The 24,302-nt window shown below is 42.4% G+C and overlaps 2 protein-coding genes across 10 annotated transcripts in view; both read left to right on the top strand.

Moving 5' to 3' along the window:
- The window catches only part of LRRC31 (leucine rich repeat containing 31), a 41,833-nt gene extending 34,218 nt beyond the window's left edge, over nucleotides 1-7,615 (top strand). For 6 of the 8 annotated variants that reach the window (XM_068200250.1, XM_068200248.1, XM_068200247.1 and 3 more), the window contains 6 exons: nucleotides 1,156-1,323; nucleotides 2,197-2,364; nucleotides 3,118-3,285; nucleotides 4,351-4,518; nucleotides 5,682-5,849; nucleotides 7,047-7,615. In XM_068200250.1, coding sequence (XP_068056351.1) covers nucleotides 1,156-1,323; nucleotides 2,197-2,364; nucleotides 3,118-3,285; nucleotides 4,351-4,518; nucleotides 5,682-5,849; nucleotides 7,047-7,366 — 1,160 coding nt within the window. In that variant the 3' untranslated portion in view covers nucleotides 7,367-7,615. The remainder of the gene's footprint in view (nucleotides 1-1,155; nucleotides 1,324-2,196; nucleotides 2,365-3,117; nucleotides 3,286-4,350; nucleotides 4,519-5,681; nucleotides 5,850-7,046) is intronic. The other 2 variants (XM_068200253.1, XM_068200254.1) reach the window with 2 other exon arrangements.
- On the top strand, nucleotides 144-23,840 carry LRRC34 (leucine rich repeat containing 34). Of its 2 annotated transcripts, XM_068200256.1 has the most exons (11): nucleotides 144-148; nucleotides 12,915-13,033; nucleotides 13,871-13,992; nucleotides 14,151-14,215; nucleotides 14,973-15,056; nucleotides 16,068-16,196; nucleotides 17,425-17,520; nucleotides 18,879-19,033; nucleotides 19,130-19,285; nucleotides 20,351-20,477; nucleotides 20,740-23,840. In XM_068200256.1, the coding sequence occupies exons 2-11, from the start codon at nucleotides 12,918-12,920 to the stop codon at nucleotides 20,941-20,943; spliced, it is 1,254 nt and encodes a 417-aa protein (XP_068056357.1). In that variant the 5' UTR covers nucleotides 144-148; nucleotides 12,915-12,917; the 3' UTR covers nucleotides 20,944-23,840. The 2 variants fall into 2 exon arrangements, with proteins under 2 accessions (XP_068056357.1, XP_068056358.1); XM_068200257.1 differs by lacking the exon at nucleotides 144-148.
- Nucleotides 23,841-24,302: the final 462 nt, after the last annotated feature.

The following is a 24,302-nucleotide window of genomic DNA, read 5'->3' as shown; positions in this document are numbered from 1 at the left end:
CTTGACTGTGAAACGTGATAGGAAACAATTCCTGGAGTTATATTCCTTTATTTATCTTCTGGGAGGAAAATATGTCTGGAAATCTATAGTACTCCTGTCAAACAGAAACAGGCTATGCTGCACTTCTCAACTGTAGAGCATTGCTCAGTATTCAACACTGAGGCAATCATTTAAAATAAGTGCAAAAATAAAAACTGAGACGTGACCTTTCTTCTCCAACCCAGATATTCACTTACAGAAGTAATTATTTCTCTATTATAAATCTTTTGTGAAAAATTAATTATGAAAACCACATAGACATGAAAGGAAATTACTGTTAAAATACAATTCTCAATTGTTAGACTTTAGATCAAAAAACTGTGTATGACACTTTGAAATTGCATTTGCATATGGTCTGATTATTTGATATTTTTGGGAAGGAGCTTATGCAAATATGCTCTGCCTCCCTCCTCTACGAAAGGAAGTTAGGAAGCTGGATTTTACAGTGGGATGTTAGTATTTCAAATAAGAACTAACACAGTTCACATTGACAGGTGTGTGAAGCCTTGAAAAGGCTGATTTTTCTGAATGTAGTAAAAGTCAGTTCTGTCTGCCTTGAAATCATGGGAAAGTTAGTTTAAGTCAAAACAATGCTCATCTTGGTTTCCTATGAAGCAGGTTAGAAATTCCTGTCAGAAATGAAAATTTCATGTTTCAGAAATAGTTGTGAGAGGAATTCTTTCATTGCCTCCAAAATGACCTTTGTACACAGTACAGAGGATCTTGGAAATTTGCCAAATAAAGCAGAGCAGAACTCTCCAGGACAGTAAATTCAGACTTGTCACTTGTATTGATTTCCCTGTAGACTGGACTTTCTGGTCCCAGCACAGGCCAAACAGCCTGATGAGGGTTTGGGAACCTGAATAAATTTCAGGTTTGTGTGCACTGTGACAATGACTTGTGATCTATGTTGCTCCTTAGACAATGTGAGATTTTATACCACATTGCTGCAGAAGCAATAATTCATTTATTTAACAATTTTCCTGGCAAGACATTAATCATAAAGTAATTTGAGTATTAAGGAGCTAACCTTCCTCTTTAATATATTCCAAACCTGCATTTTTGTTTGCAATGAAATTGATACATAGAATGAATCACTCTAGACTTCTGTTGCAGGAGAGGCATTTGAAATTGTTTCTCAGCTTGAAGAACTGGATTTATCATGGAACAGTAACATAGGTGGAAAACTATCACTGCTGACAAAAAAACTTCAGGAAGGATGCAAATTAAAATGTCTGAAAATTACGGACTGTAACCTGACGGCAAAGGATGGAGAATCCCTTGGTATGTGTGTCCGTGGAGCTGGACTGAGGCTGGCTTCACAAAAATGGAACTTATTTGACTTAGATAATGGCTGTATTGAGCTCAGTATCAGTGAAAAGTTAATTTATTTCAAGTTCTGCATTATAACAGTATTTATGATGTGGGGATTTAATGCACTTCCTTCCAAAGAAGAAAGTTGTTCTCTCTAATCACAGGAGGGAGGGCTGAGAAGACCTAAACCACAGTCTGGCTGCCTCAGTGGTCCAGGGTTTCTGGATCCTTTGAGACCTTCAGCAAAAAATGTGTGCCAGAATTTCCAACACTAATTACTTAAAATTAAGCAGCTGAATATGTAATTAGCCATGGGACTGGAAAGAAGCTCTGGGGACTGGGAATTTAGGCAGAGTTGGCAAGGAGTGACCACCCTTCCCTTCTGTCCTCTCACCATAGCAGCTTAATCCTGTGTGGACTTTTTATCTCATTGTGTGTTTTACAAGGTGTCTGCTCAGTAAAGAGAAGCCCCATGGCTCTCATCTCCACTGCAGGAGGAGCCCCATATGTAACAGACATTCCTATATGTTTTCATTAGAAAAAATTATTTCTGTTTGTATTTCTGCTTTTTATTCCTCTGCATTTTACTAACAGTCCCTGTATTTTTTCACTTTTATTTTTATGAGTGTTTTTCACAGATTTTCATTATTCCTATGCAGTCTTTATTTTACTGGGTTGTTTAGGTAGAACAGGAACTTAGCAAGTCCAAACCACACATACAGGCAAACCCTGGCCACGTCTTCCTGTTTATCATAGTGCTGTATTTTTTTAGGGTTCATCTGCATGTATTCTAGACAATTACCAATTCTGCTTTTCTTTTCTTCTTTTTTTTTTTTTCTACAGCTGAACTTCTAAATGTGATCCCAAACCTCGAAGTATTAGATATCTCTATCAACAAAAACATTGGCTGCAGCATGAAGGTTATTGCTCAGGATCTGAAAAATGTGCCAGGCTTGAAAGAGTTAAACTTGCACATGTGTGGATTAAAGCAAGACAGCCTCCAGGGCTTAGGTTAGACTTTATGTTCAGAAAACTTTCATTCTGAATAAACTGTACATCTGAAAACCATTTAAGAAAGGCAATGAGGTGGGATTTTGCTGATGGTTTGGCAGTACTAATGGGCAATCACGATTTGCTGTTTGAGGATTGGTAAAAGACTACAGGGCCTTTCAGCAGGAGCTGAATTTATCTCCCCTGAGCTCAAGCTTGTGAAAGTCAGTGGGGAGAGTCGCCCTCCACACCATTTATCTGAGACCCAGCTCAGGGCTGTGGCTCCCTGGATGTGCTTCCTCTTTCCCCAGACAGAACATAGACAAGGACACAGACAGGCCAGCCAACCTTTAACAAGCTAATCCTGCTTTCCAAAGGAAATCCAAATTCACCATTACCACTTAAAGTGTCCAGTGAAGCCACATGAAATGGTCTTGTTACCTGTGTCTGTCCCTAGTGGATGTGGCAAAACAACTGGCATTAATGAACACATGCAGCAGTAATTTCTGCAAAAGGCTGAGGATTGACTGGATGTGGGGGATGAGCTGGCCTCACCTTCACCTGCTCTCCCAGAGAAGAATGGAGCTGCATGGACAGGGAGGCTTTGCTGCATTACTGAATGGCTGCTGTGATTATACCCTGAAGCTTAGCCCAGGAGCTTTGCCTGCAATACCTTGTGCAAACTTTGACGTTGAACAAAATAGATGCCAAAGCCCTGACCTGGGCTGTTGTGGCAGCCAGTGACCAGAGTGTTTGTTCCCTTTTGCATTTCAGACACTGCTTTACAGCACCTCACAGAGCTAAGGAAATTAGACATCTCATGTAACAGAGAGATTGGTGGCGGCTTTAAAGCATCAACAGCTCATTTGGCCAGCTTGAAAAATCTGGAAGTCCTTGATCTTCACCAGTGCTGTGTCACAGAAGAGGACATGACTGTTTTGTGTAAGGACATGTTGAGGAAATTCATTATGGATCTTGGTTTTGTCTTCTGAAAATATCTCAAAGACATAAAAGATTCTGCCTGGCAGAAGAGCTGAGCTCAGTACTTTTTTCATTAGGCAGCTCTGAAAAGGCAGTATGGGGGAGAGCTTTCTTGATCAATATGGAATGTTTTTTTTTGCTGAACAAAAGGAAATCTCAGAGTGTCTCATCCCATGTGGAACTACGGACCTGAATCTGCCGTGATTCAGACCCACAATGGGAATGTGGGAACTGCCACCAAACACTGCTTTTTTTTGATAATCAATAATTTAGCAAATATCCAGGGACAGCTCCCGCAGTGGTATAAGTTGGATGGATCCATGGTAGGTATGTGCATGGAAATATAACTGCCTAAAACTCCCTTGGTGAGCAGCACACCGAGAAGAGGGTGATTTTAGGAGATCTTGCACTGCTGCTGCTGTGTGCTTTCTCCAGGTTGAATTGATGCAACTATAAACACTACTGTGAAGAAAAAGGCATTCCCCAATCCATTTGTGAGACAGTTTATTTTTCTCTCCCTGTTATCATAACTTCGTTTTTACTTTTAACAACAACAAATCCCATGACTCAAAGCCTATATTGCCCACGTCCTATTTTCCATGACAAAGAAGATAACTTGAAGATACGATGATGAAGCTTTAGGAAATATTCAGTATTAGTAATAACAATCATGATTTATTTTTAATTTATTTTATAAAAGAGAATAATAACATTAAGACAAAGAAGTTTCAGTTAGCAATGAAGACATTTGGAAATTCCCTACTTCACCCAGAACATTTCCAGGAAGCCATGTTGTGACAACCTTCCAAACAGTATGGAATACTTAACTTCTGAAACAGCTTTACTGAAAATGACAGGGCTATTTATGGTCTAAAATATTACTCACCATGAACTTGAGTGTAAAAACTTGGCTGGCCTTGACTTTTGGATTGATTTATAAAGAAAAGAAATTATGTCAGGCAAATATATAACTACACATTTGTTATGGATCAGTGACTGTCTAATAAATATTTCATGTTTTTGCAGCCCAGGTGATACCTTTACTCTCCAATCTTCAAGAGCTGAATTTATCCTCGAATAAAAATGTAGGACTCTCATCAGATCCTCTTCTGGGCAGGCTCAGGTTTTTACCAAAGCTGAGATCTGTGACCATCAGCAATTGTGGCTTAGGTGAAGAGTCCCTTTCATCACTAGGTAGGAATGTTTCTTTAAAGTGTGCCCATTCTCTGTGAATCCCTGTAGGACAAAGCATTCCCTTCTCCTTTGGCTGAACTCCAAGGATCATGGTTACATTATACCTCAGGTCCTGAGTGAAAAAGCCTGTGATGAAACCAGTGCTTTGTGGGACCAGGTTGCAAGGGAAGAGAATTGTATGCCTTCCTCTAGTACACCTGAGGGGTTGAAGTTCTCTTAGTCCTTTGTCTGATAGTGAGCTTTTATATACTCCTTTATTTTGGGGAAAAAATAAAAACATGATTTTGTATTATGCTGTAATCATAGTCTGGATGTAACACTTCACTCAGTGAGGTAAAATTTTGACTGAGGATATTTTACCTCACTGCAGGTGAAAATTTCAGTAGAAAATTTCTGGGGTAGAGTTCAGCATGGGGCAGTGGAGAAATTACTGCAGTGGTGGAAAAGATAATGCACAGCCATGAAGAAAACTCCAGTCTAACACAGGATATGTAAATTCAGCCTCTTTTGCCTACTTATTGCAACTCTCTGTGGATTAGTGGCCTTTGATAGGTGTTCCATATGGCACATGAAATCTCAGTACAGCAGGATCTCTCAGTTACTGTGTCTTGTGCACTTGTATTTCGTACTGTTACTCGTGACATTAAACCTGGAGTAAGACTTGACTGCCTCCAGCAGAAGCAGTAGCAAGCTAAGCTGGTCAGAGGTCCTTGCAGAAAGAGTATTATGTTTATACCACTACAGTTATGTAAGAGTGACACTGTGGAAATCAGAGCTGTCAAAAGATACAGAGCATCTCACCTTAAATAGTGAATTCACAGCAAAAAAAAAAAAAAAAATCACTGCCTTTAAATTGATATAAAATGGTTTAAAAGCAAGCTGTTAAATTAAATTAATTCAGTGCAACAAGGCCAAGGCAATAATGTGAATAGAAAGATAAAAACTCCTCTCCATAGAGTCCTGGTAGATTCTATAGCCAGAGCCTTTTTTTTTTTTTTTTTTTTTTTTTTTGTCTGACTTTCATTGGGATAAAATAATTTATTCCAAGCACAAGCAACCAGGCTCTTAGGATCTTACTTATGGGTGAATTGCAGGTGAGGTGTCTGTTGAGGCCATGTTGTTTTCTCTTAGTAAGCAGAAGTTGTTGGTCTTAATCTTTTCAGCTGAGGCTGCCCTTCACCTTCCTGAACTGGAGATATTAGACCTTTCTTGGAATAAGTGCGTTGGTGGGAACCTAAAGCTGCTTTTGGGAGCACTAAAGCTTGCAACGGAGATTCAAGTGTTAAGACTGAGCAGCTGTAACCTGGTGGCTGACGATTTGGCACTTCTAAGTAAGTATAACATGGTATTTACTAGCACTAAAGGAACTAGGGCATTTAGACCACAACTCAGAAGGGGCTTGTTCCATGGGCTGAGCATAAATCAGTGGGGTTTTGCATAAATCAAATGAAAACATGGAGAATATGGGAGTATTTTTCCCACAAAGGGCTTTCATTTTTCTGTGTGTCCTGGACATGCCCAGTGGAAAAGCTGAAAAGGCTAAAATGCAAAGAATCTTTAAGCACTTTTATCTATTAATACAAAAAAACAAAAAAAAAGAAAAAAAACAAACCCCAAAAACCTGAAGAAAGCATACATAATTTAGAAAATGTTTTTTATATCAAATATTTAAAGCTGCATCTGAGGAGTTTTATTTTGCTTGGATGCTGTTTTACAGCTCAGTACTTTAGAGAAAATGTCTGTGCTGACAGCCAGGAGTGCTACCAGCTCCCAACCATTAGGTGGGTTTCTGGAGTCGGACTACTGGGGGACAATTAAACCAGAAATGTTTTCACCCACCTCTTAGCAGCTGCTAAGAAATACTGGAAAATGTGAACCTGCTAAAGAAATAAATTCTAGGATCCTTTTAAAAACTTGCTAATTTTATATTCATCCTTCTGAGTCTGTGGGCCTGACCCAGGGGTTTGAGTGTTTGACATTGGCAATAGCTGTGTGACAACTGTAAGGCCCTGGAATGTGAAATCTGGTGAGGTGAAGCCCAAATACTTTTGACTTTAAAAACCATCACCCCCGATGGGTGTCTCCTTTGCCAAGCATATATTTAGGACCCCTTTAGGATATATTTGGCCCTCCCACAGTGAGAGGTGGCTGTTGTAGTCAGTCATGCAGCCTCACCTAGTTTTGCTTTCCTCTTTCTAAATCTCCTTGTAAAGTCTGTCTGCCTCTTACAACTGGCACTCGGTGTAAACACCTTCCAACTGACTCCAAGGTTTTCAGGTGACCACACACTTTTAACTCAATACTTTGTTCCTTTTGAACTGCCTGTGCTTTAAGTGTTGTAAACTCCTTCAGCTGTTATAAAACTGTCTTTCTGAGATCAGCAGCGAGTGGTTTTATGCTGCTGAGGAATTAAGTCTTGCTGTTTGACTGCTGAAACGAGGTATTAAAATAGCATTCTCTTTTCTGAGAAGCTTTTAAAGCAGTTACCAGGATTTATTAATTGTGTTTGTGTCTGTCATCTCTTGCAGCATCCCTGAGGCAAGATGGCCATTTAGCCAGATTGCAGAAGCTGGATTTGAGTTATAACAACAACATCTCTGATGAAGGCTGGGCTGTTTTCTGCCAAGGTTTAGGAGCATTCAAGGAACTCTCAGAGCTGGATGTGAGCCTCCGGCCGTCGTCCTGCCGGGACTGCGGGCCATGGTTCGGGGGGTTGCTGGCAGCACTGACACAGCTGCCAGCCTTGGCAGAGCTGGCCATGCAAAGATGGGCCCTTTCAGAGTGCCAGAGGAAGAAAATGGAAGGCTTTAATCAAGCCAACAAAAGAAACATTCGTTTTGACTGTTGATGAAGGTTGGAGGTGTCTGAAAGGCCTTTTGGGAGCAGCACACGAAGCAAGCATTACATGTGTCTGACTTAGAAGACTGCAGTTTTTAATAATCCCTTGGAATAGTTTCACAGTTATTGAAAACTGGTTTTTGACCTTCTGCAACATCGATCATTCCATTTCATACTGTCCTTTCAGATCTCTGGGCCACGCTTACACTACGCAATCTTCACGCTGTGAATATTGGCAAGGCCACTGCCCACAGAGCAGTGCTGGGGTCAGAGGGAGGGGCTGGGGTTTGTGTTGATGCAGGTGGGTGGGCAGTGTGAATGTGGCCTCAGAAAATACCTCTAATGTGAAAATACTTGAAACCTCCATGTTTTAGATTTTAGTTTCTTCTCCCCTCAAACTTTTGCCTCTTTATGAATTAATTAAATCATAAGTGGGAGATTTGGCATCCATTCCAACAACTCAACATTATAGATTAGTGCAGGAAGGAGAATACAGAAGGAGCTGGTCTGCCTCTGCTCTGGCCCTTGATGCTATCTCATAGTGTAGATGAGTCCTGTGTAGAGAATCAGCATAAAATAAAGGTAAGAAACACTTAATTGGTGTCTTTGCAAGTCTCGGGGCAAGAAAAAAGCTATGGTACATTAAATCAGAAATATGTCCTGCTACTTCAACAAGAATTTTGGTTACAGAGCAATCAATAAGTGCCAAATTCTGGCACAGTATGTGTCATGGAGCATGTAAACCCACACGTGAGCTCCAGGACTGCGGTGGGATTATTCATTGGTAAGGTATTTTAGGAAGTAAAGACACTAGATCTGCCCACTGAGTGAGGAGTCTTAGAGAAATCCTGAGGCAGCTTGAGGGATAAAGTACTGCTCAATTAGCTCTGAGCAACTCTACATGCTGCAGCAGTCTCCTGGAGGAGTGGCACAACAGGATCACTCAGTGGCACCTTTCTAACTTGCTAAGCCCCCCCTCAGCAAGTTCTCCCTGGCAGATGCTGATCAATATTCAGCTTTCAGTCCAACATCAGCTTTTTCCTGTTCAGGGCTATAACCAGAAGCTGACTGTGCTGATACCTATTGATCATTTAATCCATGATTTCATGTAAGAGTCACCCTGGACTTCCTGGTTCCACTTTCAGTTCCACTTGAAAAGTGCACTTGGCTCCCCCAGATTTGAGAAATGTGAGTTGAACTCACATTTCTCAGTCAGGGGCAACAGGGAATTGCTGTGTGGGATCCTAAACCTCTGAAATAAAGCAAAGAGCCCCTGCTTCATTTAGGGCTAACAAGAGAGATATTCAAGCAGCGACTTAAGCCAGGACAGTTGTTCTAAAGAGGAAAAACCATCATGTCTGTTTAACAGCATCACACCAACCTGTTCTCTTTATCACTTGTCTTCACATGACTTTCCTCCTTAAATTCACCTTTGATCCAACTGGGAAATTGATATTTTCTCTGTTCTGTGAGAATTTCTCTGAATTAATCCTTTCCCACTTGAACCTCTCTCTCCAGTTTACCTTTATTATCCACTTTCTGCTGACATCTTCTTAACTGAACTCAAATTCAGTGTTGGGGTTTCTTGTTCTTTCATAGCTGGATTCCTCATTCTCAGCTCCAGAGCCCAGGATAGACCCACTGCTGGGAAACTTTGCCTTGCTCAATCCTTTGCTTTCTTATTATTCTGTCATGCCAATTTTGCCACTAAAAAGCTTTTGTTCCTTTTATCACCTCTACTAAATATCTTGTCAATCTGCCAGTCTGCCCAGAAATCTCTCTTCCAATGATTTCCTCCTTAGCAGTTTCTGATTCATCCTTCTCTCTGTTCCTCTTTGCTTTCACTTAGGGTGAAAAAATTTCATTAGACATTTCCAAACAATCAAAACAGCCTCAGTTACCCAGCGAAATGGAAAATCTGAACAGAGCCATCCCACTTTGCTGCAGTCCCAGCTCTCTCCTGCCAGTGAGCATGTTAATGAGATTTCAGTATCAATCAAGAGCTAAACAGAAATGAGTTCCATGTCCTGGATGCAGATTCAGAGAGCACTACCTGGAGATGGAACTCTGGTTCCTCATCAACTCCCTCAGGATGCACCACCTTCCCTGAGGCCAGGGAAGGGAGAGCAGCACTGCGGTTCTGACCAGCCAGATGACCTAAACAAAGGGTTCTGCTCCCACCCACTCTGCATTTTGAACCTGCACGGTGGCTGGCCTCAGTCCAGCTTGGTGCTCTGTGTACACTGCAAATGAAACTCAGGGGCTTAAACAGTAGCTGAGAAATACAGAATAAAAACTAGACAAGGACATTGTGTCTAGGACAAACAGCTGTCTGCCTGTCAAATGCTGTGAAAAGACATAGTTGCACATAAATTTGACATGCAAGAATTATAGCAATATTATGTTTGTCATGGTTCTTTTTAATAACAAAGGTGTTATGTTGTGTCAGAACCAGAATCATGGCAGAAATTGCATCCTGCAGACCCACTGCTTTCAAATAAGCCTGCCATACACAGACACATCCCAAACTGTCCCCAAGCCGTGTCAGAGACGAGCAGTACAACTAAGGAAGTTGACACCTTGCAGTCATTCAAAGTGCTGTAACTGCAGATTGTCAAAACATCAGTGAACAGTTTTGCAAAAGTGTGGAGATTCTTTCAAACAGCTTTTTACACCTCTGTAAGACAGGATGGTAATGCAGGTCCTGGTAGAAGTGTGTGGCCTGTCCACATTTCCAAACAAGGTACTGATCATTTCTGGAGGTAAAGTGCATAAGTAAGGTTTATAAACTGTGATGGTGTTGGGATCATCACTAAACACAGAGAGACAACATGAGTTTTAAATGCTGAGCTTTGATATTATTCCTGTTCTGACATTTCTGGCCTGATGCTGCACCATGTACCTAAAGAGATTAAGAGTCCCTACAATTCTGCATTTGGGAGCAGATGAAGTCCATGGAATTTCACTTTAGCAGCAGAACAAGGTCTTGCCCCTCCTATTGTTCCTGCCTGCAATTTGCTTATGTCTTCTGGCAGACATTTAATTCCTTTATCTTCTCCCAGCTATAATCTTTCTAATGACTCCAGAAGAAAGATCTCCTTTGGAAAGATACTACATTTATTTTCAGAAAGGCTAAGGCATTTAAAATTTGCAATTCCTTCACCTCCACAGGTATCTAGACACAGTCATTAAAAAGATATATTATGTCAATTAAATAGTAATCTTTGGAATTTTGTTTTTAGGGAAAAATCTCCTAAAAAAATCTGTGGAGCTGCATTACTATTGATAGATGAACACAGAAAATTCTGCTCATTAATGTCACATTATACCTCACAGTATGGTGGAAATTTTGGCAAAGACTTCTATGTTATTTCCTGTGCTGGAAAGATTTCTTATGGGTTTAATTTTATTTCTCAGCAGAAACATTAGTCTGCTTCTTCATTTCCTTTGTATGCATAGTGCAGCTGAGAGCAATTTAAATTAATGAAATCTGAAAGTGAGTCTTTTGCATAAATTACTACTTCTGTAAATGTAATCTTCAAGAAGAAAACTGCAGTGAAAAAAAATCCTTGGAAAAAAAGCATTGCATTAAGAAAAAAGGAAAGTGTATTCTAAGGCCCAAAATAAGGATGTCTATGAATACTCTTACCATAGTCCAAGGGTGAATAATTGTTCATTATCTGATGAACAGCAAATGTTCACAGATTTAAAGACATTAACAATATCATATCCATTTTTAAATTGCCCTTTGCTCACTCTGTGACATATTGATTCTGTGCAAATGCAGCTCTTATTTTCCAGCATACACAGGAAAAAAAAGATGCGAAAAAATGCAGCAATCCCTCCAGTCAGGATTCCATCTTTATGATTCAACACAAAGGTCAGTGTTTCCAGTTCTTGCTTTTTCCTCCCTGAATACTGAGATGCCAGCAATAATGAGGAACCCAGGCTCAGGTGTGCACCAGTGCAATGTCCCTTCTCACTGTGGTAGGGAAAAGTGACACTTGGTTGTAACGGAGAACTTGGATTGTGCAAAAGGGAGGTATCAATAAAATAAAAAGTAAAACAAAGGAACAAATACATTTTTCAGAGTGCACATTCCTTTAGGAATAGCATCAAAGCGTTTTTCACTCAGATCTAGTGTCCTGGCGCTGATTAACTGGTGGAGGATGCAGGCGCAGTGTGTAAGGTGGTGTTCCTCGCATAAACACGGGACAGGGAGGGCCAGCAGCAGAGCTGGTGTGGGATCTCCTCCAGGCAGTCTGAGCCCTCTCTGTCAGGGAGATTCTTCAAACCTGGGGAAGTTTGTGCAGGAGATCACGAGACAGACCCAGCACAGACAGCTCCTGGCAGTGCTGCAGTGCAGGAAAATGGAGCCCACCCCCTCCTGCCCAGGAGGGCAGCGGTGAAATCACCAGAGGGATTTATTTGCTGGAAAGGGCCAGCACAGGAATCTGCAGGAGCAGCTGGTCCGTGTAACCACGGACAGCTTTGCAAAGGCTCCTCGCAGAGCAACTGCACGCTCTGGGGTGGGGCGAGGAACCTGCCCTGCCCCGCCCGCAGGGTCTGGGCGGCGCCGGGGGCTCAGCCCCGCACAGGGGAGGGAGCCCGGGGGGCTCCTGGCAACCCCTGCCCGGGCTCGGGGACGTTCTCCTCGGGAACGGGCTCGGGGACATTCTCCTGGGAACGGGCTCGGGCCATTCTCCTCGGGAGCGGGCTCGGGGCCACCCTCACCGGGAGCGGGCTCGGGGCCACCCTCACCGGGAGCGGGCTCGGGGCCACCCTCACCGGGAGCGGGCTCGGGCCACCCTCACCGGGAGCGGGCTCGGGCCATTCTCCTGGGGACGGGCTCGGGCCATTCTCCTGGGAACGGGCTCGGGGCCATTCTCCTGGGGACGGGCTCGGGCCATTCTCCTGGGAACGGGCTCGGGCCACCCTCACCGGGAACGGGCTCGGGCCATTCTCCTGGGAACGGGCTCGGGGCCATTCTCCTGGGAACGGGCTCGGGGCCATTCTCCTCGGGAACGGGCTCGGGGCCATTCTCCTGGGAACGGGCTCGGGCCATTCTCCTCGGGAACGGGCTCGGGGCCATTCTCCTGGGAACGGGCTCGGGGCCATTCTCCTGGGAACGGGCTCGGGCCACCCTCACCGGGAGCGGGCTCCGTTACCGAACTCACCGCGGGCCGGGGACAGGGGAGAGGTGGGCATCGCTCAGGTAAGGCCTGTGGGGCTCAGCTGCCACAAGGGATCACTTTTCTGTTAGCTCAGAGACTTTTATCTCTGAGTTTATTAGAGAATATGCTGAGCTGGAAGAAGAATAATCAAGTTCAACTGTGATGTGAATGGCCCACCTTGGTATAATTAGCACGGCGCTCTAACCAAGTGCAGCACATCAAAAACACACCCACCGTTTTCCTCATGCTTTTCCTGGAGCTGTTACCGCACACCACGAGCTCTAACCCTTTCCAGACCGAGCCCTTTGGTATCGCCGTGCAGATCCCTCCTGGTTGCTAGGCTGCCAAAATGATACAATAACACTTGGTTTTGTTTTCCAGCACGTCATGTCGGTTCTTCCAGATCTTCACCTGCATTATGTGCAGGCCTGTCAAAATTTGAGCCAGCCTGAAAACCCCTTCATTGCTCGTGTGCTTCAAGAAGCTGATAGAAATGATGAAATGTAAGAAAATAACAAACAGGGTGTTTCAGATGCTTCTGAAAGCCTTAAACGGGGTAGCAGGATGAGGAATTGAAAAATGAGAAAGTTCATGCAGTTTCAGGCTTAAACACAAATCAAATTTAACATTTTCTGCTGAAGTTCTGGTTTGACTCATCTTGACATCATCTTGGCAGAAGTTTGTAGCTATATATCCTTTCTGGGCAGCTTTACAAGCAATGAAATTAAAAAAAAAAAAAGTGATAAATGTACAGGACGGTGCCTTTCTGTCCCCTAAAGAAGCCAAGCCCAGTGTTTAGTCATCCTGACTCCCTTATTTGTGTCTCACTCCTGTTTAAAAAGCCTCAGCTGCCTCCAGTTACCTTCCAGCTGCTCATGCTTCCCTGAGTTGTCTCTGAATCCTGCCAAGTTATTAACCACCCAAATTCTCTCTCATTAAGGGTCTGGGTACTGCTTCTTCTCATGGACAGTGCTGGGATCAAAGTTAATTGTCCTTTGCGGGGAAAAAGCTGAGAAAATGAAATGGTTTGTGTTAGGTTTTGATCCTGAGGGCAGGATAAAGTAAATAAAGGAAAGAGCAAGGAAAAAGAAGATGATGAGGTAACCTCTGAGATAATCTTTACTTCCATCTGCCTTCCCTTCATCTTGGCTATTCCTGCTTTCAGTACAAGCATGAGCAGTGCCTTCAGAAAGGGCAGTGCTGAGGTACTGCCTGGATCATCCCCTGTGCAAGAGCTCCAGTGAGGGCAGGCACGGCCACACCTCTGATCTGGAGAGAGAATTCATTTCTCTCTGTCATTTCACTTCTCCCCATGTGCTTACATTTTTATGTTACTGCAGAAGTACAAAAGGAATCACATTAAAATTAGCTGGAAATAATCACCTGGTGCCTGTGCCGAGAGTTACAGATGATGATCTTGGCGTTCTTGTCTCTGTCTTGGGCCAAGCTGCCTTTGTCACAGGTAAGATTTTTCCCTGTGTGTTTGACATTGCTGTGCTAATACAAGGAAACGTGATCAGTCTTGATTTCAGCCTTAGTTCATCTTTGTTTCTTTTTGTTCAGAGATCAGTTCAATGCAGATATGCATTTGTCAAGTTCCTTATTCTTCATCTTTTTCAGGTTTGGATCTTGCCTATAATTTATTGACTGATGCTGGAGCAAAGACCATGGCAATGTTCCTCCAGGTGCCAAGAGATGTTTATCTTTCAGCAACATGTAATTTATTTGTCTATAGTAATATTTGTACTGGGGACAAGAATGAGCTGGTGTGGCAAAATTCCAATAACTTGGACTATCACATCCCAATCCATCCTACTACAGCCTCAGATTGTATTCTCTGTGGAGATTTTTAATTTCTGGTAGAAGGCCTTTGGATATTTGGCTGCAGTGTCCTGAGAAAAGAATGATGGAATAAACTATGGGGCTTTTAGGCTCACAGTTCAATTCAACAAAGGGGGTAATGGTTGTGCCAAGTGTGCCAGGGCCTTTGTTTGTTTCAGCTATTTTATGATCTCTGTTCACCTTTTTATAGGCTTAAACATAGGGAATTTTAATGCAGCCTTTTTGTCAGTGAAAGCACTGGGATACAGCTGGAAAATAGTGGGTTGTCACCCTGTGCCTGTGTTCCTAGAATTTGAGGGGCACTGTTAGGTTCACAGAATGCCTGAATTTATGCGTCTGAACTTGACCACCTGCCTCATGCACAGGGCTCCTGGGTGGTTCCTCAGGCCCTGTGAGGGCCCTCTCCTTGACAGGTTTTATGCCTTGCCCTCATCTCCTGACATAATCTGGCATTCTTTAACTACTTCTCCAGCTCATGAACTGCCTGAAACGCTGCGAAGGGCAGAGTTTTGTATGTGTACCTCCTTTTTGAAAAATACAGCTGTGTTTTGTAAAAAACAAAAAACCCTCTCATTGCTTCCCGCTTTGTTTGCTCCCAAGGAGAACTCCACTCTGCACTATCTGAACCTGATGTTCAATGACATTGGCACAAGTGGGGCAGAGCTGATAGCAGGAGCACTCCATGTGAGTATTTGCCTGGGAGACTGAGGCAATGGCATCTCCTTTGATCTTTTTGCTTTTGATGACCAGCACTGGCTGTGCTGCCAACATCAGAGCTGGCTGAAAGGAGCCTCTGTCTTTGCTCCATTCAGCAGGTTGCTGTGTCACAGGGATTGCCTGGTTTCCCAAGGCACACTTCAGAAATCAGATTTCACACAAGAGGAAGTTGCACTGTGCTGCCATTAACACTTCATTATCTATAAAAATACGTAATTGTCGATAAAAAGCACAACTATTGCACCTGGGTTTTTCTGTGTGAAAAATGCTATGCTACAGGATAGATAATGCCATCATTTTTTCCTTTTTTTTTGCCCCATAAAATTAAATTAAATTTGCCTGTACTTTGACATCAATATTTGTATTGATTCAAGATGTCTGAGACGTGTTTTCAAAACTTTGCCTTACAGCAGCACCACAAACCCAAGTTTGTTATTTTTAATGTGGTTTCCCAAGGAAATGAGGCTTGTGTGTAAGATTTGTTGTTTGTGAAAGGAGACTCACATGAGCTCTTTCTTCCTCCTTTATAGTCTTTGAACCCTGAACTGATTTCAACTAAATTTGACAGGCTTCCAAAACACTAAGGCTGTGCAGTAGATGTACAATGCTGGGCTCATACAAGGCTTACCAGATTTAAATCAGTATTAAGGCAATTTGTATCTCAGATGCCAATTTAGGCAGAAATATTTGCCTGGATTATTTTCATGAGTGTGATGAAATTCATGAACTTGGGAGAAAGAAAAGTTTTCAAATAGAGGAGTTTTGCTTGAGGAGCAAATGCTATGAGGAGACTCATATTTGGTGCCACTGAGGGGAGCCTGAGCCAAGAGCTGAGCCAGTGTTATCACTTAGACACAATTCTTCTGGAAGGTTGTTTTGTCTCTGTGTGATAACCAGCAGAATTCACATAAAAAAAAAGGAGAGCGTTGTTTTCCAGGCCATCTTAGCGGAATATATATGTTTTAAAATTTTGTCTAGAGCAATCAAAGTCTTGTGCACCTGAAAATGACTGGAAACAAAATAGGAAACCAAGGTGGGATGTTCTTTGCTTCAATGCTAAAAATGAACTCGGCCTTAGAGAAGTTGGATCTTGGAGACTGTGATGTGGTGAGTAACCCAGTAAAATTATCAGCAATAAGACATAAGTCTTTCAAGGGTATTACAAGGGTCCTGCAGTGCTTAATTAAGGGGAAATGCCATCTGTTGTCATTGATTTTGTGACAGCCAGAGGTAACAGAATATATAATATTGCAATGTGTGCTTGGAAAGGCACATTGCATAAAGCACCTGTGAAGACAGAACTGGGGATATTTTAGACCATCGTGTCTCCCTAGGAATTCAGGTGCTTGGCTTGCACATTTTCTGAGGGTTTTTTCTGCTGTTCCTTTCTGTTGAGCTGAGTTCTGTATAATTCATTTTGAAGAATGGACTTCTCATTCCCTGGAGAATCTTTTCCTTCTAAAGTTAGCAGTGCTGCCACCCCTGAAAGTCACTCATCCCATAGCTCTGCTGCTCCTCTCAGAGCTTGAGCCATAAAGGACATAAGGACAGCAGTGCTGAATTGAGTAGAAAAGCACCAAATTTACTCTTGGACAATGTGGTTCCTCCTAGAGCTGGGCACTGAGACGTCCTACACATTGCACAGGGAGACTCAGGAGGTTGTGGATTGCTTTTAAAAGCCTACATTTGTCTTCTGGAAATTCAGAATTTGCTTCTGAACCAGAAGGAGAAATACCCCTTAGAAAGTGTGAAGGTGTTATGAATACATGAACAAGGGAAGAGTAGGCAGTGTGGGATTTATTCAAAAGCTTGGTATGTGTGTGCTTGGTAGGGAGTTGCTAGAGTTGGTTTAAAATGAGATGGCTTTGGTACAGAGCAGCCTACTTGAAAAGTAGCATAAATATAAAACAGAGGGCAAATTAGAAGGATATTTTTTTAAAAAATCAAAATTTGCTTGATTCATACTAAATATGAATTCACCTGGTGGATAAATATTAGGGGAACACACATAAGCTGATTTTGCCTCATAAATCAGGGAAATCAAAATATAGGATCAATTGAATGGACAAGTATTTTTCAGATCCATTATTCTTGCTTTTTATTTTCTGAGTTGCCAAGTCATTTGTACTACTTAGTCTAATTTCACTCTGCTATTCCATAGGCAGTTGGCATTGGTATTATCAGAAAATCTGTTATGTGACTGTAAGCAGTTGCCTGCTGTAGTCCCATCTCTCTACCTCCAGAGTAGATGAAGCAGAAATAATAGTAATGGCAATTTGGTATCTTGATCTATACACTGAACAGGTTTCTCTAAAGAGTTTATTTTCATTTCCAGGGCCTGCAGTGTCTGATAGCAACAGCCATAGCCCTGACACAGAACAAATCACTCAAAGCCATAAACCTAAATCGTCCTTTGCTACCCAGCCAACAGGTGTGTGAGTGACTGTGGAGTCAGCTCAGAGAGAGGGGCATATGTCAAGTCAGTACTGATGTATTTATTGACATCTGAACTACACAGCTCTCTGGAATTCCTTACAAACTGCACAAAATTGCAGGAATATTATTTTTCTGTAACGAGTTTTGTGCAGTCACTGACTGCACCTGTTTAACTAGAAGGTTAATTTTTTTTTAATTGCTTTGTTGGTACATTTATTAAAAAATGGGCTAATGGAGAGGGGCTGGTGTTGGAGAAGCAAGTATTCCTTCTGCTGTCAGAACGTGGAGTTTCCTGCACTGGCCCACAGAGCGAGGGAGCCACGCTGTGTAGCAGGAAACAAGGGGGAGCACAAAGGATGCTGTTTACCTGAGCCTAAGGAAGAAAGACACTGCAGCAATTCCCACATTCTCTGGGCTGAGTGCTTTTGCTGTCTCACTCTGTGCGTGGCTGGTGCTGCTGCAGAGCTGGCTAGAGGTGGAGTCACCTGTCTGGCACCTGTCTGAGACAGGATCAGTGTTCTCCTGATGGCAGGATAACAAAATTAAACTGTCATGAAAGCCAGACCCTCCTCAGTTCCCAAAGGTAAATTTAACAGTTTGAACAGATTTTGTTTCTTTTCTAAGGCTGGGCTTGATCTGCCTAATCCCAGCTCTGGAAGTCGGTTTAAGCTACTGCTATTGCTAACAGTAAGGACCTGGTCTGGACCTGTCAGAGACTCTATTTGTCATTGTTTCTACCTTCAGCTCTATCATTTTCTGAGGCTTCTGGGTTTTCCCTTTGTTTTTGACTCACAGTATTCACTCAGTTAATTTCTTAACTAAACAGGACAACTTTGAACAAACTTCTTTGCCTTAGAGTGGCAGGACACATTTTTTCCCATAGAAGTCCTGTTTCTTTTGCATACAATTAACAGAACCTTTAAGGTTGGAAAAGATCTCCAAGATTAAGTAAAAACTTGGACCAATTCATTCTTGTATGACATAATTAGCATCATTACAAAATACTTTCAAATGTTAGCAAAGACTTACTCAAACATTCAGTTTTTAAGAGCAATATCAGGGAGGGAAACTGATTAGACATAATTAAATGTTGATACTTCACTGATATTTGCAGGGATGTAGACAGTATTGTAAAACTGCAAATATCTCTATAGTATTTTTCTTCTCTTTTTTTTTTTTCTTCATTTTTAACTTTATCATAAAATGTGGTTTTGTGGTTATTTCATACAATATACAAAATAGAACTCCACTGATGAATAGATCTTGCAGTTAGTTGCATAACTCTCTTTTACGGAGGCACAGCTGTATCTTATCCTAAAGTCCAGCTTAATAAAATTGAGTGTATGTTTCTAGGAGGAGACCACAGTTCATATAGCTCGGATGTTGAGGAGTAATTCTTCTCTTGTGGAACTACATTTGGGCAAGCATGAAATGAAAAACTTTGGTGTAGAGCGACTGTGTGAGGCCCTCTATGAAAACTCCAGCCTGAGATACCTTGACCTTAGCTGGTGAGAGTGATTAAATGTAGCACATTAGAAATCAGTTTTCTTAGCAACTCAAAAAAACAAACAAAAAAAAATTAAAAATGTGCATCTCTCTTTCAGTAATAACATAATCTGTGATGGTGTGGAGTTTTTGGGAGAGCTACTAAAAAGGAACCAAACCCTGGAGATCCTGGATCTTGGTGCAAACCGAATCGAAGACGTTGGAGCCGTTTACCTGAGCGAGGCCTTGGCAACGCGGAACAGGACTCTGCAGGCGTAAGTATTTGCACAGCTTCCCCAGAGACTGCAGGTGAGAAACCTGCACTTTGCAGCGGCTGAAATGGCATCTCAGCTCCGCGTCTTCGTGTTGATCAACACAGGAAAGTCAGGAAGTTCCAAATGTTTTAGGCAATTTTTTCTTCTTGGGGGGAAAAAAAAACCTGTGAGAGATCGGGTGGGATTTCTTTAGTAAGCATCGGTGTCTGCTGCCGTGTGAGCTGCTCCAAGACCTGTGAGACACCCTGGGGTGCTGGAGGTGAGCCCCAGGTCTGCTCAGAGCTCTCACAGCTTCAGTCCCTCTGAGAGGGTGCGGGGTGAGGCCATTGATGTCTTGGCTCTTTCTGCGCCTTTGAAGCGCAGGTCCCGTGGTGCTGTAGACACAAGAGCTGTAGGCCTCCAGAATTTTGAGATAATCAGATTCCACGCTGGGATAAGGCACTATATTTGTTGGTTCTGATCTTCAACACTTAAGAAAATCCTCTGTTTAAGTTCGCTTCCGGGTGAACCCAGAAGAGCTGTAATCTCTCCATCAGGGTGTCTTTTGCAGCCGCGTTAAGCCCCCACCGGCAGGACATAAAAGCTGATCAAAGGTCTTACCTGAAGCCATTAGTTTTAAGTAGCAGACTGAGGAGGTGGCGGCTGCGAGGTGCCTCTGAAAGCCTTGCAGGTTCACTAATATAAAAATAACTGCCACTTCACAAAGATCAAAGCTTAGCCTGGATAAATGCCAAGACTTGGGCTTCAAAGCAGACTAGAGATGAGACCTGGCCACCATGCAGCAAAGTCACTGACACTGGAGAACGCAGTAGTGAGCAACCTGGCTGCAAGAGTCAGGAAAGTGCTTTGAGAAATGGAATGAGTCCAGAGGCCAACTGCCTTTGGCAACCTGAAAAAGATATTAGAGTAGGACTGGCTTTGATACAAATAAATTATTATATTACAAATAAAAAAGGTCTATATATGTATGAAATACAACAATAAGACTAAGTCATAGTTAAATTATTAGTTTTAACTAAGAGATGGGAATTCTATGGTTTGGCACACATTTTCTCTGTTTTCTAGGTTGTCCATAGTAAACAACAATATCACTGGCAAAGGACTTGTAGCTCTTGCACAGGCAATGCATTCCAACATGACACTTTCCCATATTTACATCTGGGGGAACAAAATTGATAGAAGCACCTGTGTGGTAAGTGTTGGTTCTGCACTCATCTGAGAAGGCTGGGGTTTGCGTGTTCTAATTTGTCTTTCTGTTGTTGGGAAGACTACAGCAATTAGTGAACAAGACACCTGATTTATTTGGGCTTTTTAATGTGGTTATAAAATGCTGGTGCTGGGATGACACTCCCTGGAGATCAGCACACGGAAGGGACCAAGTGCCATGTGTAAGAGCCTTCACCGCAGTGCAGAGGAAGTGCCACGTGTTAAATCCCCGGTTTCCTTCATTCCAGGCGTTCTCGGAGCTGATGGCGGTGGGCCGCCTGGAGCCGGGCTGCACAGACGTGGTTCCCTACAAGGTGGATGGGGAGGTTCTCCTGGCAGAGCAGTCCCACGGGCTGGCCAAGCACCGCTACTGGACCCCGCGCCGCGCCGCCGTGGCCCCCGGCGCCGCCAACGCTGGCCTGGAGATCGTCCCTGTCTCGGAGTATTTGTGAGCAAGGCCCATTTGTGGGCACTCCCAGAGCCCGAGCTTTCCCTACCTGGCTTCTAGTAAAATAGGTTCTATCAGTATCACACTTGCTGCATGGTGTTTCTTTGGGGTTTGAGTCTAGGAGGAATCTACACCTGCTTGAAATGGCAACAGAGAGAAAATACCAAACAAATGACCTGAAAATTTGTTGCTAAATCATGCTCCATCTATTAAAAGTCTGTGACTATGGAAAGGTTTGTAGCCAGGCAGAGCACAGTGACAAAAGCAACACCCAGGACTGCTGCTGGGCAGCAGATCAGGCATTCTGCAGTCAGATTCCTGCTGATGCTGAGAGCTTTGGGTAAGTCCATTTGTTAGCACTGTTCTCCATGAACTCTTTCCTTTTCCTTAGCAATTGCATCCTTTTGATCTTCTTCCGGTAGTGACTTTTTTAAAATCAAGGTAAGTGAACTTAAGCATTAAGCCACAGCCATGCTAGAATTTAAAGCTGGTGAACCCAGTTTGCTGGGATATACATGGAATTTTGATTAAATTGTAGCATGTACTTGTTTCTTATACTACAAATAGAAACCACCACTAAATCTGATGCTATCATTTCTTCTCATCTCATGAAAACTGCCTAAAAACATTTGTATCATTGCAGCCCTGTGGCAATTCCTACACATGAGTAAGACAACATATGCATGTAATGGTAAACATGGTTTAATGGTTTGTGTAAGTTTGGGAATCACTCTGCTGGTTTCCTTCTTCCATTCACTCTTCTCATTCCTGCAGAAGTGACTTAATTTATGTTCCTGAACAGGAATAGTCAACAAACAGGACAGCAGGGGTTTGCTCCAAGCCTTTCATTAATGCAATCCTCTGCCCCTCTAAATGTTAGCCCCCTGTTAAATATTAGCATCAAGTACCAGAATGATCTGTGACTGTATGTACAAGAGCAAAAGCATGAGGGGAAGAATGTAAGAAAGTAAAAATAGCTGGGAAGCAGCAGTGTAGCTGCTGCTGTTCTGAGTCTGTATTATCACTGTGGTAGTGTAGGAACAGGAAGACATTTGGACACCTCTTCCCCAGCTGAAATGACCAGGGCAGTTGTGAGAGCTGGTGTAGGTGGAGGTTTGTTGTTGTTTGGTTGGTTTGTTGTTTTATTTTTTTCATTGCCCCCACCCCCAAACACAAATTACTCAGGCTTATCCTCAGGGATAAGCCCAGAGCAGGAATGTTTGTTCTGCACACCTGCACAGGGCCCTCCCAGCCTGCAGTCACTGTGTTGCGCACAAAGTCCATACATCACCCTGTGAACAACCAGCCCTAGAGAGGAGCTTGTATTTTAACTCTTGTTCAGCAGGACAGATGCAGCAAAGAGAAGGAAAAGTTGGGGGTACACCAAACATGGCAGCTTGAGAAGAATCTGCTATGAGCATTCCTAAATTTTGAAATCATTTGATAAGCCTGTGTTGGTACTCTTCTGAGTGCTGCTGCTCTGGACCATTGCAGGTGACACTCTGATAGTGTCAGTACTGTCACAGTGGTGACAGAATTTCTTGCCATGAATACCACTACAAGACTCACACAGGTATTTTTTAACATGTATCTCTTTCCCTTGTCAGGTATATCAAGTTAAGTCTAATTTCACTGCTCAAATTAAATTTTAATTTACTTGTATGAATGACATTTATTAATCTGAGGTGGTAACAGGTACCCAACTCTACCAACAGCAGTATTTTGGTTTTAGTGATGTGATAAGATGGCAACAATATCACAATCAAAACATATCAGGTAAAATGGCATCTAAAAGTGCTGGTGTATGTGTTTGAAGTATTTGCACTCTATCTGAACTCTTGTTTAACAGCAGCTTGTTCAGCCCATAAAACCCTCTTCATTACTGACACTATCCATAAAAACAGCTCATGTGTTACAGTTTTCTTTGATATTCCTTTGTAAGAAAGGGCTGCAGAGTAATTCCTACCAAAGTTTGTATAAACAGCTTCCTGCAAACTAAAACAATCATTTGTGCAAAACCTTGTATTGCTTAAAGAAGACCATGCCAGAGACTTTTATTTCTTACTTCCTCTGACCTTGAAATTCTTAGAAGATGTATCTTGTGTTTTTTGGAGTGAGAGAATTTGCATAGGCTAGATTCTTTTTGCCATGTTTTTCTGAGTTATTCAGAAGCTAAAGCAAACATAATCCAGCTCTGAAAACCATTTTTTCAGCATTTAGACCTCACTGTACCTTGCTGAAAGGCAGCATTTTACCCCCAGTTTTTGAGGGGAAGGGGAGGGGTGCAGCAGAGGTCCCACAAATCCTCCTGTGTGCTCCAGGGGCCCCCATCGTCCTCGTGCCAGGGTGGTGACAGGAGCTGTGTCTGACTGGTTCCCTCCTGCTTTTGTTGCTACCCCTTGTAGTTATAAACAGGAGACACAAGGTGAGGGAAAATTATAAAACAAGTTTATTAAAGTCTAACATAAAACACTTCAGGCTAAATATGTACAACTCCCTCCCTTCCCAGGGAATTATAAAAGTGAGAGTTGAGGTATATACAAATAACAGAGGAAAAATTGTATATACATGGCAGATACTTTAAAAATAATTTAACCAAAAAAAATCAGTTATTAGTCCTTATCTGAACTTAGTTCTGCAAGGCTTATTGAGCCTCTCCTGGATCACAGTCCTGAAATCCTTCATGTGGGACGCATCTGTACTTGAAAATTGTTTTGTAGCACATGATTTCAGAAAGGTTGTCATGCTTTGTGCCCACTTAGAGGCACTAATTTAGAAGTAAATATGATACAAGGAGCTATTCTCACCATCAAACAGTCAGTTCAGAGATTTAGAGATGCAGATAAGCTATTCAGGCAAAACTTGCACCAACTTCATTGCAAAATTGACTGAAACAGCAGTGTGACAAAACATGTCATATTCTTTGTATTACTCTTCAGAGAATTATTGAAATTCCTTCTTTTCTTTTGCAAGGACACATGCCTAGAAAGATTCCATGCTCTCCCTTATTAATCCCTTACAGAAATTACCAATACTGTTATAAGCCTTGTACTTCAAAATGAACCCAGAATCCTTAAGCCTAGGACTCACATGTGCAGCTGATTTCCATGCACCTACTGGCAAAAGGTACAGGTGTAGGTTCAGACCTACAGCCTGAACACACCTACAAATATATATATATATATATTTATATATATTTATTTATTTAAAATCTATATTCTAGTAAATGAATACAGTCGGTAGAGATCATACCTCAGCAGCTGAGATATCTTCACAAAAGATGAGGATAAAAATCAAGATTCTCAGATGGGGACTCAAAGAGTGCAGGTCACTAAATTATTGCTCCAAGACAAAACTACAAGC

The sequence above is a fragment of the Anomalospiza imberbis genome, chromosome 10 (assembly GCF_031753505.1).
Source record: "Anomalospiza imberbis isolate Cuckoo-Finch-1a 21T00152 chromosome 10, ASM3175350v1, whole genome shotgun sequence".
NCBI classification, from domain to species: domain Eukaryota; kingdom Metazoa; phylum Chordata; class Aves; order Passeriformes; family Viduidae; genus Anomalospiza; species Anomalospiza imberbis.
Note: the sequence above shows the minus strand (reverse complement) of the source record. Positions and strands in the feature narration are given on the sequence as shown.

Bases quoted from the DNA above. Each gene is read 5' to 3' on its own strand.
- LRRC34 (XM_068200256.1), top strand. From the start codon at position 12,918: ATGTCGGTTCTTCCAGATCTTCACCTGCATTATGTGCAGGCCTGTCAA. The intron at 13,034-13,870 runs GTAAGAAAATAA...ATGTTACTGCAG, and splicing joins GCTGATAGAAATGATGAAAT to AAGTACAAAAGGAATCACAT. The intron at 15,057-16,067 runs GTGAGTATTTGC...AATTTTGTCTAG, and splicing joins TGATAGCAGGAGCACTCCAT to AGCAATCAAAGTCTTGTGCA.